Raw genomic sequence first — 16,039 nt, 5'->3', positions numbered from 1 at the left:
GCTTAGATGGATCAGATATCGTCATACAAATCGTCATGCATCTTGGCGTCCGCATTGCTAGGACCTGCGCTACCTCTAGGGTATGACTAACTACGCGGTACTGGGCAACAAACAAACAAACAGAAACACAAAAGCGATAGTCAGGGGCAGAAATTGCCATCGACGTCATTCCTCCCATCGCTCTGGAGACCGGACGGGTCGACGATATTCCATGGCCCCTCGAGCCCCTCTAGCCCTTTATCAGGACATCCCAGTTCCAGCCGTGGCGAAGCATACCAGCGTGATCGTCTCCAGAAGCGAACGCCAACTGGGTTGCCCCAAGACAAGCTTGATATTTACGCCCTGCAGTATGTCTACACTCTCCCCCCAAGGCAGTCGGTCCCTGCGTTTCATGCATGCTTCTCGACCTCCCAAATGCCAGCCCTTCTACTTATATCCCCCCACCACCCCTCAACCCAAGCCCGATCAGACCCGTGTTTACCCCACCCCACCCTACCACCCGCCACACCCCCCACGTCCAGAATCAAACGACCTGCACATAATTTGCGGGCACGCTCTTGGTGACGCCCCCCTTCTCCACCTCGGCCCAGCCATCGCCAGAGTCCTCCTTAATCAGCACGAACCGCTCGCCCTCGGCCATGCTATGCTCGGCGTCGCTCTGCGCGGCGTACTCGTACAGTGCCTCGACATACTTGAGTTTTTTGGCGCCACGCCTGGGCGCCACCGCGGGGCCCTTCTTCTTGCCGGCCGTCCCTATCGACGAGCCGCTGTTGGAGTACGACGACTGTCCCGTGTGCTGCGGCGCGATGGCTGCCGGCGGAGGCGCCGCCGAGGCCGCGATCGGCTCGACGTAGCTGGCCGGGACCAGGCCTTCCTTATACCCTGCCCGGACTCGGACCCAGCCGGAGCCGGCTGTGGGGGAGGGGGGTTAGTGGTGATTGGTTGGGTGTTTTATTTATGAAGAGTGCGAGGTCACTTACTGTCTGGTTCTAGTATCACGAGCTCGCGCCCCTCGGGAACGCTCAGCTCGCCCGCGCCCCCGGCGTCGAAACTGTACAGCATTTTGCCCTTTTGCTCCGACCCTTGCGACGAGCCGTTCGGGGTGCTACCCGGTAGCTCGCTAATGTAGGCAGCCGGAGGTGGCGCAATGACCCGATTCTTCCTAGCGGCGGGCGGTGGGCCGGTGCTTGTCGGCCGGGTGGCCGTCGGCACTTCCGGGGGCACTTCCTCAGCTGGTGACAGGGGTCCGGTCATGGACCGTTGTGAACTCGCTGCGTATCCCGATTTGCCCGAGGTCACCGTGTCGGAACGGCTAAGTGTGGGTAGTTCGGCCACATGCTCCGGCGGCCCCCCGGCGACTTTGAGCAGCGAGTTTGCGGTTTCCTGCCGCTCCTGCTTGAGCTTCTTGCGCTCCTCCTTCGATTGCTCACCTGGGCACTCCGCCGGTACCTTCATCTCGCACTTGCTGTGGCATGTGTAGCCACAGTCGCGGCAGTCGAAGCCCTTCGCCGACAACCCCCATATCCTCTCGCCGCAGAGGTCGCAATTTGTTGGAATCTTGAATGTCTGTGACTTGAAGTTGTGGTTTTTCGCACCCAGCGTCACATCGCCCACCGCAGACGTGATGGTTGATGTTTCCACTTCCACTGTGATACGCTTCCGGTCCACCTGATGGAGGTCCTCTTGCATCGAGAATAACTGCGATACCACGGCTACCTCATCTTTTTGCTCCGCCCCGTCCCGTACCCTCTGCTTCACCCGCCTTAGCCCCTCCACTTCCCGCCTCTTCTTGTCCGCCTCGCGTCGCAATTCCCCGAGTTGGCCCTTCGACTTGTTGAGCAGGTTGCGCAGGTACACCTTGGCTGCCTCGTCGACCACCATGGTGCCATCGTCGTGCCATACCGGGCTCGGCTCGAATTCCTTGTCTGGGGGTTCCTGAAAGCCGCCCATGTTATGCCGTATATACATCATCGAGTCCAGGTGCGGCTGGTTTCGCATAATCTCCTGGCCTAGGCGGTCGACTTGGCCTGAGCTCTGTTGAAGCATGTTGGCCTCAAGCTGGGAGGCTAGCGTCCAGAGCCCGTTCAGCTTGACCGTCCGAAATTCTGAGAGATCTTGAAGACTATCCATGACCTCGGGTAAGTATTCGTAGTAGTACTTTTCCTTCTGCTTGTTGGTTACATTGATGGAGATCAGGTAAGTGTTTTTGACATTGTTCATGTCGAGCAATTGCTGCTGAAAGCTGCTCTGCGCTTTGGCCTTGTCGAACGAGGATTCGGTCTTCTTGCGCTTGCTCTCTACCTCCTGGCAAACGGCATCGTATTTTCCTTTCGTCTTTCGGAGATCGGCATAGGAAGCATCCCGTTCTCTTTCCAGCTTCTCGGCATACTCGGCATGGCGTTTGCGCAGCTCCTCGAATCGCACCGACATCTGCTTCAGGGGTTCCGCCACCCTACCGACCAAGTCATTTCCGTAGCGTTCGTGTTCGTCGGCCCGTGCTTCTAACGTCGTAAGATGCGTTGTCCAGGTCGTGAGGGATGCGCTGGGAGCGCAACGTAAGCCTCTGGGCTGGATAAAGTGTCTGCTAGGTATTCCGGGAACCGTACCTTTCCAGCGAGCCGGGGGTCATGGTCGGGGTGTCGCCGACACTCAGGCTTGCCGACTTCCGCGTCTTCTTCTCAAAGTACTTCTTAGCTAGGGCATTGAGCTTAGCGCTGTACTCCTTTTCGATCACACTTCGTTCGCGGTAAAAGGACTGGATATCATCGAGCCAGGCGATCCCCCCGGCGACCCAGGCGTTCGCGGGTTTGAACCCATCCTGCCACCATCCGTGTCAGCGCATGGCGAGAATCCCGTCCGGAAGCTGGGGCCGAACCTTTAGCTCTGAGCCCAACGTTGGGGCGACGTCCACCTCAGCCATGGTTCCCTTGCGCTTCCCAGAATTTCGATTCCCCGGCTCTGGTCATGAAAAGTAGAAACAGGAACGTAATCATACAAAAGGGCTGCCTCCGGGGGGTGCGATGATGGGTCTGCGATTTGCGGGGGATTCAGGGACACGGCCCGGTGAAGGAGCATGGCGGACACATGCAGCCCCTCTAATTGGGGAGGTGGCTTAGAGCCCACCCCGGGCGTTGCAACGTCGCCAAGGCCCGTACCCAACGCGTGTCACGATACCAGGAACCGGGAATCAACGAAAGAATCGTGAGGACTGAGAATATTCGTAGCCAGCTCTCTGTATCACTAACTAGAAGATTGCCAGAATATACGCAATAGGGTTTTTAGCTTTCGGGAATAAAGGTAAAATAAATCCCGTAATGACATACCCAGTCTCAACAGTCCAATGCCTTTGCATCCTCATTGTCCTGGTTTTAACGGTTGTCTTGACTCATTACGAATATTAAAGACTTTACCGTACATATCATCCTGTCCCAAGTCGGTTTCCAGGCTCCTTGCAGCCTGTTTCGTCAGGCAGGCGCAAAAAAGAACCCCGCCACCTCAAAGCCCCACCATTGCCAAGGGTTGCGCCTGCTCGACTTGTTTGACCTCCAGCTTCTACCTCTCCAAACACAAACACAAAGGGACTGAGGAAAATATCCCGGCTTTGGTCCTTCACCACTTTTCGAAATACATCGCGCATTACTGTTAGCACATAAACTGGCTGTGGAGGTAAGTGTATCGATGATTGGGTCGGTTCGCTTTGCGAGTTCGACCGACCCACTACTGCTTTCATGCTGGAAGCTGCTACCGAACTCGGCGACTAACATCATAGATTCCTCTCTGCGCCTGCCCCCTTGACTACTCAACTCGATTTGCGTTACCTTATCCAACCTTCTTTCGACGACTGCGATCGTAACTATGGCGGACCTGGCGAGCCGCATCACGAAACCCAGCGACGCGCCCGTCGACGCGGTCCCCCCCGCTCCTACCGCCACCGCGGGTGAGGGCAATGGTACCGAAGAGCCGGTAGATGATGGCGTCAACAAAGGCCTCGTTGAAACGACATATGATGTCGAGGTCAAACTGAGCGGCCTTCAAGCTGACGACGAAAGCCTGCTTTATTCGGGCGTCGCTTCCTTCGAGGAGCTCGGCCTTCCCAAGTCGATCAATGACGGTCTGCTGGCCATGAACTTCAAGAAGCCCTCGAAAATTCAGGAGAAGGCGCTGCCGCTCATGCTCAGCGACCCGCCCCGCAACATGATCGCCCAGTCGCAGTCGGGCACCGGCAAGACGGCCGCCTTCGTCCTCACGGTTCTCTCGCGCGTCGATTTAACTAAGCCCACACAGCCCCAGGCGCTGCTACTAGCGCCCAGCAGAGAGCTCGCGCGCCAGATTCAAAGCGTCATCCAGACAATCGGTCAGTTTTGCGAGAACCTAAACGTCGAGGCTGCCATTCCCGGCTCCATCTCGCGCGAGACGGGCGTCCGGGCGAATGTCGTGGTGGGTACTCCAGGCACCGTCATGGACTTGATTCGCCGCCGCCAATTCGACGTGTCTCAGTTGAAGATCATGGTTATCGATGAGGCCGACAACATGCTGGACCAGCAGGGTATGGGCGACCAGTGTGTCCGGGTTAAGGGGTACGTGCTTGGAATTTCAATCGTATTTTCGTGTGTACTGACTCTAGTTAGGATGCTCCCCAAGGAGATCCAGACTCTTCTGTTCTCGGCTACTTTTCCGGAAAAAGTTATGATCTTTGCACGGAAGTATGCGACCAACGCCCACGAGATCAAACTCCGTCACACGGATCTCACAGTCAAGGGTATCTCCCAAATGTATATGGATTGCCCGGACGAGAGCAAGAAGTACGACATTCTCTGCAAGCTTTACGGCCTCATGACGATTGGCTCGTCTGTCATCTTTGTCAGGGTACGTCTATGCTATCTCATATTTTGAGAGCCTACCTTTCTCACGGTTTTGTTACAGACGCGCGAGAGCGCCAGCGAGATCCAGCGGCGCATGGAGGCAGACGGGCACAAGGTTTCGGCACTCCACGGTGCGCACGAGGGCCAGAACCGTGACGCCCTTCTCGACGATTTCCGGTCCGGCCGTTCCAAGGTGCTCATCACCACCAACGTCCTGGCGCGCGGCATCGACGTGTCCAGCGTGTCCATGGTGATCAACTACGATATCCCGATGAAAGGATTCGGAGACAAGGAGCCCGATATGGAGACGTACCTCCACCGTATTGGCCGCACCGGGCGCTTCGGGCGTGTTGGTGTCAGTATCAGCTTCGTCTATGACCGCAAGAGCTACGACGCGCTATCCAAGATTGCTGACCACTACGGCCTCGACCTAGTCCAGCTAGCCCCGGATGATTGGGATGCGACGGAGACGAAGGTGCAGGAGGTCATCAAGTCGAGCCGGGCGCGCCCTGACTATGTACCCAATGCGAGCGACAAATAAGGATACTTCCTGCGAGAGGGGTCGGGCATGGGCTTTGCGTGGCAGTATACAAATTGCAACTTAACGACGTCCATTCCGGCGGGGGATATCGTCAGCAATTGAAAGACGGCTCATGCGATGATGGATGGCAAGATGACATTGCCCATATGATTATGAAGAGTTTGTTGAAAGGACGAGCGAGATTCATCATGGCTTTGTAATGCAGCTAGGGACATGAGATACCAAAAGAGCAAAAGGATTCTTGGCTTGCGTTAGGGCAAGATAACTAACTATGTAAGAAGACGTCATGGGCAAGAGGCTCTATATTTGGCGCCGGATTCGGCTTCGTATGCACTCCGGTGTATCACACAAAAAGTCGGAGTGCATGTTTGTTTCGGTTGACAGAGTGATGGGCCCCTGGGCGCTTGCTTGGACAGCTCGCTAACCAGGCCCGCGGCTCCAGTGCTTTCTCCGCTGATCGCCCGCTTCAGCCCTACGGCGACCTCGAGGCGCAACATCGACTTCTCGATGTCTGGAGTTGGAGGCATAACAACGCCCACATATAGTCATCTTCGGCTACACATAGGTGAATGCTTGAGCTGCCGTCAATAAGCGATGATTAGCTGGTTCACCGATCATAAAGACTTAAAATCACCTCTGTTCAAAGCTTCGAATTCGAATCTCGGCCTAAGATTGCCCCAACCCCGATGGCTTGGCGAGAACTAAGCCTTCGCATGCGATTGGCCACGGCGCCAAGCTCTCCACGTGACTACCCTAATTGGTCTCTTTCCTCCGCACCCAATGACCAGCCTGGATCTTGCAAGGCATTTAAGCGCCGACCAAGCGCGCACCTGCTTTTTCTCCCAGCGCCTGAACCCTCCACAGCCATTCGTCTGCATGCAAATCCGCAAAGCTGCTTTGGTGCTGTTGCTGCTCCTGCAAGGACCCATCTTTAGAACCGCCGATGGTCTCCTCGTGCAGTTGAACCGCCACGCTCTCCCACCCAAATCGAGCCAATCTGAGCCACCCTTCAGACGAAATCAACCCTTCCGACCAATGGGGGGGTCTGCCCTGGGATGTGTTGCGCATGGCTGATGGGGATCGCTGCCGATGTTTCGATTCCCACCTCTGCACCTCTGGGGTCTGTCGCGCCTTTTCGCCGGTTCTGCCGGTCTACCGGTCTGCCAGCGCAGCTTTGAGGCTTGTACCTTGCGTCTTGCGTCCAGCAGTGGGAATGACGCACCGGACGCGGTTCGTCGGCAATGCGGGCTCCGCGGCTGGGGAGGGGGGGCGGTGGGCATGCTCGTTGTACTGCACCGTGATGTGTATGGTTGCCGATGGGAGAGCTTGTGTCATTAAGCGCAGGGCGAGCCACGGGTGGTCGAAGACGGCGGCAACAGAGAAAAAGAAGTGCATGGCCGCCATCGACGGCCACCCCTCCAATTCTTTCCCTCGTCACATCTTTTTTCCTTGCTTGACCTTTGTGGTGTAACATTTTTCTCTTGTTTCACGTTTTCTTGGGAGTTGGTCCCCCTTGTCTTGGATACGATCCGTGTAATTGTTTGGTGGGGTTGCTGTCGAAGTCAACGCGACTCACCCATTCTTCCTCAACCGTTTCTGCCATTGCGGCCGCCCTCGCTTCAGTAGACTCATACCGCTCCGGTGAGAGATGCTGGTCATCTCTCTTTAATGTTTAAACTCTAGGGCCCAAATAGGTCGGCCGCTTCGCTGCCCTTTCTGCCTTCTCGGCCGCCGAGGCCACCCACGGTCTCTACCAAAAGGCCTCCCGCCTTGGCCTCTGTTGCTTTCAGGACCTACCATCTATTCTATCACCCCCTCCTCATCCGGCCCATTTAGGGACCCTACTGTGGCTCGACATCCTCAAGACTCTTGAGTGCAGATGGACTGAACTCCACTTTGAGGTGCGGCGAACAAACACTGCTGCAAGGGAGCAACGACACGCCCCTGAGCTTGACGACTGACATCCTTTATCAGATGTTGCTCAGGAGGATGGCATTCCGGCTGTCCTTACTATGCCTCGCGATATGGACGACGCTTTTCGCCGTTGCTACCGCCCAAACGGCCAATATCACACCCGAGATTTTGAACTTCGTCCCCGCCTGTGCCCAGAAATGCTTCGAGTCCTTCATCTCAGCAAACTTCGACGGCGACGTCTGCGGCAACTCACCCGCTTTGCAGTGCCTGTGCCGGCAGCGAGGGAACTCTGGGTACACCATCGGGGAAGGGGCGGCGTCGTGCCTGGTTGGAGAGAGCAGGTTCGGCGCTTGCCAGGGACAAGATGGGATCAGTAAGTGAATCAGTGAAGATGGGTGACCCCTGGGTCTGAGCCGCGCTGACAACCAATAGCTGACGCGACGTCTACGGCCTATAACATGTGTGTAGGTGTGTCGCGGGCAGAACCCAAGACGCACTCGACTATCGTGGCCACTCTCGTTGTCGCACCATCAGGAAAGGGGCCGTTGCTCGTACCGACGGAAATCCAGACGGCGACAAGCACGGAACTCGCGGTCATGCCAACGGTCACTCCCATCTCGACCGCCAGCCTCCCGCCGGGAGACGAGTCGAGCTCGACTACGGCTACGGCCACAACACCAACAAATTCGGCATCCACCACGCCCACTGCCGATACAAGCGCGGCGGCCTCTCAGGATCAGCCGAAATTTACCAGCGCGCAGATTGCGGGCATCGCGCTTGGGTGCGCCGCTGTCGTGGTGTTTGGGATACTCCTCGTGCTCCTTGCCAGAAGCATCCGAAAGAAGAGGTTCGGTGATTTGGAGGCGGGGTTCTCGAGGATGAGGGACTCGATGAGCTTCGGGAAGAGTGGGCGTCCCGGCAGTGCCCCCACGGGCTTTGACATCTCAAGCCCACTGCATCAGGTCCAAGTGACGCGAAACCCAGCAGACCCGCGATGGCAGCCGAGTATGCGGCCGGGCATGCAACAGGGAGGCGTCGGCCTGGCCATCTCGCCGCTCACCGCTCGGGGCGGAGTGTTGGCGCGGCCTTCACCAGCTTTAGCCTCGGTGCTTGCTGCGTCTCGCCCGCCTACTCCTCCGGTGAAGCCAGCGTCAGTCTCTGCAACACCAGTACCAGCTCCCACGCCGGTACCAGCGCCCGCGCCCACACCCACCCCGGCCCAGCGAAGCCAGCAAAGCGTGCCAAAGTTTGTTTTGAGCCCTGCGCCCGGACCTAAGGTACCAGTGGCAGAACGCAGTCCACCAAAACCGACCTTGACGCTCGCCATACCGAAAGAGCCGGAACGGGCGCCCCGAGTGCCAGCCAGCTCCAGGGACAGCGTGGTGACCGAGTTTGCCGAGGATGGGGAGGCCGATGTTGCGCCTGGAACCGCCATCTGGCGCCCACCAACATCAGATCCCCTATCAGCAACAACATTCTACTTTGCCGACAAGGGGGGCAACTGGATCCTCCGCAACGCTTCGACACGGAATCCGGGACCGGAGACCTCTCGAGGAGTACCGGGACCTCCAAGGCCAACAACTACCCAGGAGGCTTCCGCAGCACCCGCCGGGGTTGAGCTACCAAGCCCGGACCACAAAACAAGGGCTGAGAGGGCCAAAGATGCATATGGCGGGTTCTCGCCGGAGGCTCTCGTCTCGCCGCTCCGGCTTCCCCGGAAGCCAGGGAACGGAAGGCTGGGTTCTCCGATTGCGTTTCAAGATAGACGCCGGGAGCCACAGCTGACGAGCCCCAGCATGTCGGCAAGATTATCCCAGACTGCGGAGACCATTATAAGCGAATCATCGCAGACCGGGGGCCGGTCCGCAGATGCCTACTTCACGATAATGCGTGAGAGCAGGGACCTGACCGGCGTTGGGAACAAGCGGCGTTCGGCCACCAAGCGAGTCAGCCGCCGGATATCGCAAGACTCGGCGACATCGATCGAGTCGGCGATTGAAGAGGACGTTAATGAAAACGAAGCTCAGGCGGACCTGTCGCCGGTGGCCGAGTCTCCCCAGACACCGATCTCCCCCGGGAAGTCGCCTGTCAAATACCCCAGGATACCCAGACACGACAGGACACAGATGTCCCCTTCGTTGAAGAAGATAGCGGGCTCTGATCTGCTCCCTCCAGCGCATCGATACAACGTTTGGCACCCGGCTGGGCAACCCAGCCCTCATGGCGCGGGATCCATGCCAAAGTCCAAGGCCAGCACGCCGGCCATGCCTCAGCCGAACAACGGGTCTACGAAGCCATGGAACGCACCAAACCTTAGACCCACCTCCACCACGCACCGCAACCCGGCACAACTCCGAACTGGGTCGCCCGAGATGCGCCCAGGTCCGGCCTCCTCCGTGGCCGAAGCCCAATACTGGCAGCGGCAGCGGCAGATCGCCAACCCAGCATCCTACTGGAACCAATCCCAACCCCAGCCCTCACGAGCCCGACAACAACAACAACCCCAACACCCTCACTACCACCCCCAACAGCACCCACACCACCAACCACCCCCACCAACACCACCCTACGAACTCCCCGGCGAGAACAGCTCCGCCCCGCCCCGGCGCTACGGCACACCACAACAGCAACAACACCAACAACAACAACCACAAACCCGCCCGCGCCCGGGGCAGCAGCAACAGCTGCCCACACCAGCAGCCACCCCACAACCACAAACCCAACCACCACGTGCCCAGCCATCACTGCAACAACAGCAGCAGTACCAGTACCAGCGCGCGGCCCAGCCGTCGATGCCCACAACCATGCAGGGCTCACAGCTGCTGGCGAAGCGGCGTGGCGCGGACAAGGCGGCGGCGTTGACGCTGGTTGGTAAGAGTGCCAATGCCAATGCCAGGGGTGGTGGTGGAGGTGGAGGTGGTGAGCGGCGGCAGGGGGCAGCGGCAGCAGGGAAGAAGGGGTGGATGAGGGAGAGTGTGCATGGGGATGGGGAAGGTTACGGGCCGCCGCCGCCGGTTACGCCGGGGTGGATGCCGGAGCTGACGCCGACGCGCAGGGGGGAGGATTTGTATTTGGATGTTAGGTGAGGGGGGATGGGGTTAGGTTTGAGGTGGTCGCTGACACATACCGTTTTCTTTTCTTTTATTTTTCACTCCTCCTTCCGTTTTGTTCCGTTTTCTTTTCTTGTTATTATGTATTCTCGTTGCTGGGAGAAAACGCACAGCATACATCCCTCTTCGTTTTGTCTTTTTTTCTTCTTTTTTAAACAACTTCACTTGGTTTGGGTTGTTAGAGGGCTTGTCACATGCATGACATACAAATGCATACAAATGCATGGAAAGGCGTTTGGGTCTTTGAGATGTTGAAGAGAAGAGGGGAAGAACGTGGGAGCATATTGCGGCGTTATACCCTGCCATGTCTGAGTTGTAGACGAGTTAGTTAGTACAAAGTACCCTGTATGTAATAGTATGACGAGTTGGTGCCTTTGCATAATTCCTCTCAAGACCATTACAAATGCTTCTCAGGGTCCCCGGTGTGTCGGAGAGAAAAAGTCGGCCAAGACTGTTTGGCTGACCATAATAAACCCAGGGTTAGGGTAGTTAGACATAAAGTTCTTCCCAATTTTATCTTATCGGCCCCAATGTAACCAAAATATTGGTGTTGCCCCTCGTTCCTGAGCGGGGCACGCAGCACATGTCGAAGACGCAACCTCGCCGTTGGAGTGAGGGATATGCCGCATAAAGAGCCCGCATCTCGTCGCATTAAATCATACATCGCGCGCCCTCTGCATGTCAGCTGCAGGATGCAACACAGCACAATTGTTGGAGCGCCGCGCTATCACGGCTCGAACAAGCCGAAGGGGCACGTTTTCTGTGGCATGTCGAGGGTCAAGAGAGTGGATTTCTAATCAACGAGCATTGAAGACCCGTAAGACCCACGCTCACGCTGTAAGGATCCCCCCTCTCGTCCCAGGTCTCCCTGTACCCGCAAGGGCGAGATGGAAATTTTGCCCTTACGCGGCAGCAATGCCCTGTCGATTTCTGGGGGAGAACGGCGCTCCCGAGGGCCGAGACTCTTGGCTCCACAAAGTGAAGCTTAACGACGGTGGTAGCACTGAAGAAAAAACTCCCCGTCGGCCTCACTTGACCCCCGCGACCGGAACCCATTCTCCGTTTGGGGGAGGTGACTTCCGTTCGGTTGCGAAAATTGAAAATTTACAGGCCCTTTCGAATCTGCCTCGTGAGAGAGGGAAAGAGGAGCATTACTAAACCCCGCGGCATTTCGAATCACTCACCTCCATTTGGGTGTTACCTTCATCCCCACAGTCTCGAGTTATATGATTCCATCCCAACAACTGAAACAACGAAATACCAAGCATACACCAACATATTTCCCACTTATACCCGGGATTTCCGCTTTTGAAAAAGTATCGCCTTCCCCGCCAACCAAGCCAACCAAGCCAACATCCTTTGAACCAGGCTGCCAGGTTGCTAGGCTATATACTAGTTAGCGGCACCCACACGCTCACCCTCCCGCACGCCCGGGCACACATCCCGCTCGCCAACCCTTTGGAACCTGTGGCTTTCTTTGAGACCCGCCGTAAACAGCTGGCCCAGTCCAAGCATAGAACGATTGCGTGCTCTGGATGACGCCTTCGCGCCAACTACCTTTTCGACGACCTCATCACATCTGATTCGTGCCTGCACGCCAAGAGTCCCTGCAGCTGCGAGGCTGCCAGCGTGGGGTGCAACCCCAGACGAATTGGCTCATCCATTGCCCGTGTGAGAGCAAGCGTGAGCGAGGGTGAAGAGAACGATCGTGGGGAGAGAAGCTAGACAGGAAGTTGAGAGAGGTCTCATCATCAAATCATCAACTCACCAACGAACGCTCTGCTCTCACTACCCCCCAATCCAACAACAGATATCAGTGTTCGTGGGAGACTCAGCTTCGGTGCCACCGGCAGGCATTCCAACTGAGATCTTCGGTCTAGTTGTCATAATTGGCTATTTTCTACCGCTACTCGGCCAGCCATTGGCTCTCAAGCTTCCCTGGGTGCTCCGAGAGTCGACGCCTTGGGACGCTCGCAGCTCCTCGACTGGGCCTTGTTCTTCAACCGTTGCCGAAAGGGGCATCGGTAATATCATCTCACACGGCACATCTAGCCTAGCCTCGGGCCCGTAAACAGGCAGACACGATCCGTGAAGCCTATCTGGGGCAAAAGGCTTGTGAGAAACAATGGGTCTCTTGTACGTATTCTTCCTCTCCCTCCGTCTTCGCGGGCGCGGACGACTCGTCTCCGCAAGATGGCACCATCTCTTTGGCAATCACGCCATACTGATACCTGGCGTGAAGGGCTCAGGGAACGGCTCTGGATTGGCCAGCTGCCAAAAAGGAGGCCGGTTTGGTCAGATCCTGGGGAATCAAGGTGAGGGAGATCCCTGACTTTAACCTTATCCTGACCTCACATCTGCCGGGCGATGCTTTGGGACATGGCTGACCGTCTATGGCGTAGCAACTGCTGGAAATATGGAACAAAGCCAAGGGCAAGGAGCGGGATGCTATGCTCTGGGGTGATGAGGTAAGCCTGTTCCTACCCGCCGTACCTGGATCACTTCCTAACCTCCCTTTTTCTTGCATAGGTCGAGTACTTGGTTGTAACCTACTCCCAAGATGACCCTAAAGTTCTGCTGTCCCTGAGACAAGCAAGCATCCTTGAGGCCTTGGCCTGCGACAAAGAGCTCTCTCAAGAGGGCAATGCTCCCAATGGCTCCGGTTCACCGTAAGATCACACAGTAACCACTAGGAGACCACAGGACTTACATGTGTTTCAGAGCCAACCAGCCACTTCCGGTGTTCCACCCCGAGTTTGGGAGGTTCATGCTCGAGGCGACTCCCGGGAAACCCTGGGGAATAGAATTCAAGGAACTCTTGGAGGTCGAGCCGGACATGAAGCTGAGGTATGGCTACCTAGTCACCCCGACACCGTGCGGCCTGACCTAATCTGTACCACAGGAGGCGTATCGCCAAAGACCACATGCTCCCGGACGAATACCCCATCACATTGACGACCTTCCCAAGGCTAGGCAGCCCAGGGGTCTTCACCAACCCCTTCTATCCGGTCTCGGGTTCCAAACTGAGGTCCCAGTTTGTCCCGGACGAGATCGCAAACCCTCACATCCGGTTCCCCACGCTCGCAGCCAACATCCGCTCTCGTCGTGGGCGGAAGGTGCAGGTGAATGTGCCGGTTTTCAGAGACGAGCAGACGCCCTGGCCGTGGCGCGACCCAACCGTCAACTTCGACCTTCATGAATGGCCCGAGGACGACGATGTCCGCAACGGCGCTGCGCCGGACAACTTCATTCACATGGACGCCATGGCATTTGGCATGGGCAGCTGCTGCTTGCAGATTACATTCCAGGCGAAGAACCTGACCGAGGGAAGGCAGATGTACGACCAACTCAGCCCCCTCGGGCCCATCATGCTTGCCCTGACGGCCGCAACGCCCATCTATAAGGGTTTCCTCGCCGACACGGATGTCAGGTGGAACCAGATTGGCAACGCCGTCGATGACCGGACTCCCGGGGAGATGGGAGAGGCGGTGAGTAATCTAGTGTGATGTCCCCAGGTCATTGAATACGTGCTAATCAAGGGGCAGCCCCTCGCGAACGACCGCTGGCGGATACCCAAGTCGCGATACGCCTCGAACTCGACTTACATCTCCGAGGACTCGCGGCTGCGGCCCGAGTATTTCGACCCAGACCTCGTCATTGACGAGAGCATCAAGCAGCAGCTTCTCGACGGTGGCATGGATGACCGGCTCGCCACGCACTTTGCCCACCTCTTCATCCGCGACCCCATTGTCATCTTCTCGGAAGACCTGAAGGAGCTCGACATGAACAAGACGGACCACTTCGAGAACATCCAGAGCACCAACTGGCAGCACATGCGCTTCAAGCCGCCACCGGCCGATAACAGCATCGGGTGGCGCGTCGAGTTCCGGCCCATGGAGATCCAGATGACCGACTTCGAGAACGCCGCCTTCTCCGTCTTCATGGTGCTCGTCACGCGCGTCATCCTCAGCTACAATCTCAACTTCTACATCCCCATCAAGAAGGTCGACGAGAACATGGAGACGGCCCACGCCCGCGACGCCGTGCTCTCGCGCAAGTTCTACTTCCGCCGCAACCTGTTCCCGCCCGCCCGCACCGCCCGCAGCTCCGGCTCCGGCGCCTCCACCCCGAGCACCATCAGCCGGCCCCCCACCCCGACGGGCCCCGTCGAGGACGAGTACCGCCTCATGACCATCAACGAAATCATCAACGGCACCGCCTACGCCGCCGCCAACCCCGCCAAACCAGGCGCTGACGACAACAACGACGACGACGACGAGGAGGACGACTTCCCCGGCCTGATCCCCCTCGTCGAGAGCTACCTCGACTCGGTCAACGTCGATGTCGCCACCCGCTGCCACCTGGCCACCTACCTGAGCCTGATCCGGAAGCGCGCCAGCGGCGAGCTGGTCACGGCCGCGACGTGGATCAGGGAGTTTGTGGCGAAGCATCCCGAGTATAAGCGGGATAGTGTGGTGGGGGAGAAGATGACCAAGGATCTGATTGCTGCGGTTATTGAGGTCGGGCGGTGTGAGGCGGAGGAGGGGAAGGGGTGGGGGGAGGTGGTGGGCGTGCCGGGGCTGGAGGGGCTTTTGGGGGGGTTGAGGTGAGGTTTTTTGGGTATCTGGGATGAGGGGGTAGGGGAGGTGGGTGTTGGGGGGAGTGGTATGGTATGGTGGATGTTGATGCTGGGTAGGGGGTCCAGGATACGTGGGGGCAGCTGGGCTGGGATGTGGTGATGTATAGAGCGATTTGGGCGGCCTACTGCGAGCCTGCGCTGCGCTTTTGTTTCTCTTGGTTGCCAAGGGGCGGCATTCTGATTCCATCTTGCCTTTTTCATGGTTGTCTTTTGTTTTGTTCGCGCCAGCAGCAGCTACTGCATAGACTTTGCTTTTCCATCTCATGGTCGCATAATGAAAACGCATCGCCCTGCCTTTGGCGGAGTAAGCATCTTTCTTGCCAACTAGCAAACGCCATGTTCCAGCTCCTTCATCATGCTTCCCGCCATGACGAACTACATACCGGAAAGGCAACATACCACCCAAGTAAATAAACGCCGACTACCTATTATCAATACTGTGTACGCTTAACAGCCCTTCTCTCTCGCACACACACAACAACAACGACATGGATTCCCTGCCCAAAGTGAACCCCTCCCATCCCATCCCACCTCATGCCACCTCGTCCCATCCCCCCCTTCCCCCATTACCACCCACCACCCCTTACCCACCCTCGATCTCAATCCCTCATGCAAGATCGATCCCAGCCTAGCACAGACGAACCGCAACCACCCACCCCCTCCCCCATGCACGCACAGGACAGGCATAGTGTGTATGTATGGGTAAAGAAGTGTAAAGGCAATCCTGCGTGTGCTGTCAGACAGCTTACATTACCTTACATTACCCTCGGGATACCCGCACCAAACCAACACAGCTGAGACACACACACACACTCACCCCCATCACCGTCACACACACACAACACACACACAGCACACACAAGGAAAGGAGGAGAGGGCCGGCCGGGGCGGCCGGCTGCGTCTGCGTGGGCTTGGGATGGATGGCTTGCGGGACGGCCACGTCGCAGTTTAGATTGGGGGTTGAGGGTGAGGC

General features: G+C 57.4%; 5 protein-coding genes across 5 annotated transcripts; 3 read left to right on the top strand and 2 right to left on the bottom strand.

Annotated features, from left to right (window-relative positions):
- Positions 1-497: 497 nt before the first annotated feature.
- On the bottom strand, positions 498-3,135 carry F5144DRAFT_554613 (uncharacterized protein). The gene is made up of 4 exons (XM_066787858.1): positions 2,876-3,135; positions 2,607-2,818; positions 981-2,542; positions 498-912 (listed from the first exon to the last, which is right to left on the bottom strand). The coding sequence occupies exons 1-4, from the start codon at positions 2,918-2,920 to the stop codon at positions 524-526; spliced, it is 2,208 nt and encodes a 735-aa protein (XP_066648198.1). The 5' UTR covers positions 2,921-3,135; the 3' UTR covers positions 498-523.
- A 720-nt stretch (positions 3,136-3,855) lies between these two features.
- On the top strand, positions 3,856-5,778 carry F5144DRAFT_636152 (P-loop containing nucleoside triphosphate hydrolase protein; the record flags this gene model as incomplete). The annotated part of the gene is made up of 3 exons (XM_066792626.1): positions 3,856-4,577; positions 4,629-4,866; positions 4,924-5,778. 3 exons carry the CDS (start codon positions 3,856-3,858, stop codon positions 5,401-5,403), a joined length of 1,440 nt encoding a protein of 479 aa, XP_066648197.1. The 3' UTR covers positions 5,404-5,778.
- A 1,349-nt stretch (positions 5,779-7,127) lies between these two features.
- Positions 7,128-10,651, top strand: F5144DRAFT_26399 (uncharacterized protein). The gene is made up of 3 exons (XM_066783562.1): positions 7,128-7,690; positions 7,750-10,489; positions 10,564-10,651. Exons 1-2 carry the CDS (start codon positions 7,378-7,380, stop codon positions 10,401-10,403), a joined length of 2,967 nt encoding a protein of 988 aa, XP_066648196.1. The 5' UTR covers positions 7,128-7,377; the 3' UTR covers positions 10,404-10,489; positions 10,564-10,651.
- On the bottom strand, positions 10,461-10,965 carry F5144DRAFT_26407 (uncharacterized protein). Its single transcript, XM_066783564.1, has 2 exons — positions 10,571-10,965; positions 10,461-10,499 (listed from the first exon to the last, which is right to left on the bottom strand). Exon 1 carries the CDS (start codon positions 10,823-10,825, stop codon positions 10,589-10,591), a length of 237 nt encoding a protein of 78 aa, XP_066648195.1. The 5' UTR covers positions 10,826-10,965; the 3' UTR covers positions 10,461-10,499; positions 10,571-10,588.
- Positions 10,966-12,069: 1,104 nt separating this feature from the next.
- Positions 12,070-15,267, top strand: F5144DRAFT_26369 (glutamate-cysteine ligase-domain-containing protein). Its single transcript, XM_066783558.1, has 7 exons — positions 12,070-12,563; positions 12,670-12,742; positions 12,830-12,895; positions 12,957-13,096; positions 13,149-13,274; positions 13,330-13,915; positions 13,973-15,267. Exons 1-7 carry the CDS (start codon positions 12,553-12,555, stop codon positions 15,035-15,037), a joined length of 2,067 nt encoding a protein of 688 aa, XP_066648194.1. The 5' UTR covers positions 12,070-12,552; the 3' UTR covers positions 15,038-15,267.
- The last annotated feature ends 772 nt before the right edge of the window (positions 15,268-16,039 follow it).

Source organism: Chaetomium tenue (assembly GCF_020726465.1).
Source record: "Chaetomium tenue strain MPI-SDFR-AT-0079 chromosome Unknown F5144scaffold_1, whole genome shotgun sequence".
Classification (NCBI taxonomy): Eukaryota; Fungi; Ascomycota; class Sordariomycetes; order Sordariales; family Chaetomiaceae; genus Chaetomium; species Chaetomium tenue.
This window is presented reverse-complemented; position numbering and strand designations above follow the sequence as displayed.

What these genes read in the sequence shown, in the direction of transcription:
- F5144DRAFT_554613 (XM_066787858.1), bottom strand. Translation starts at nt 2,920, where the DNA reads ATGGCTGAGGTGGACGTCGCCCCAACGTTGGGCTCAGAGCTAAAG. An exon ending in ACCCCCGGCTCGCTGGAAAG is followed by an intron (nt 2,543 to 2,606) that starts GTACGGTTCCCG and finishes TTGCGCTCCCAG; the next exon opens with CGCATCCCTCACGACCTGGA. An exon ending in CGTGATACTAGAACCAGACA is followed by an intron (nt 913 to 980) that starts GTAAGTGACCTC and finishes CCTCCCCCACAG; the next exon opens with CCGGCTCCGGCTGGGTCCGA.
- F5144DRAFT_26399 (XM_066783562.1), top strand. Translation starts at nt 7,378, where the DNA reads ATGTTGCTCAGGAGGATGGCATTCCGGCTGTCCTTACTATGCCTCGCG. An exon ending in CCAGGGACAAGATGGGATCA is followed by an intron (nt 7,691 to 7,749) that starts GTAAGTGAATCA and finishes GACAACCAATAG; the next exon opens with CTGACGCGACGTCTACGGCC.
- F5144DRAFT_26407 (XM_066783564.1), bottom strand. Translation starts at nt 10,825, where the DNA reads ATGGTCTTGAGAGGAATTATGCAAAGGCACCAACTCGTCATACTATTA.
- F5144DRAFT_26369 (XM_066783558.1), top strand. An exon ending in GAGCCGGACATGAAGCTGAG is followed by an intron (nt 13,275 to 13,329) that starts GTATGGCTACCT and finishes TCTGTACCACAG; the next exon opens with GAGGCGTATCGCCAAAGACC. An exon ending in CCGGGGAGATGGGAGAGGCG is followed by an intron (nt 13,916 to 13,972) that starts GTGAGTAATCTA and finishes ATCAAGGGGCAG; the next exon opens with CCCCTCGCGAACGACCGCTG.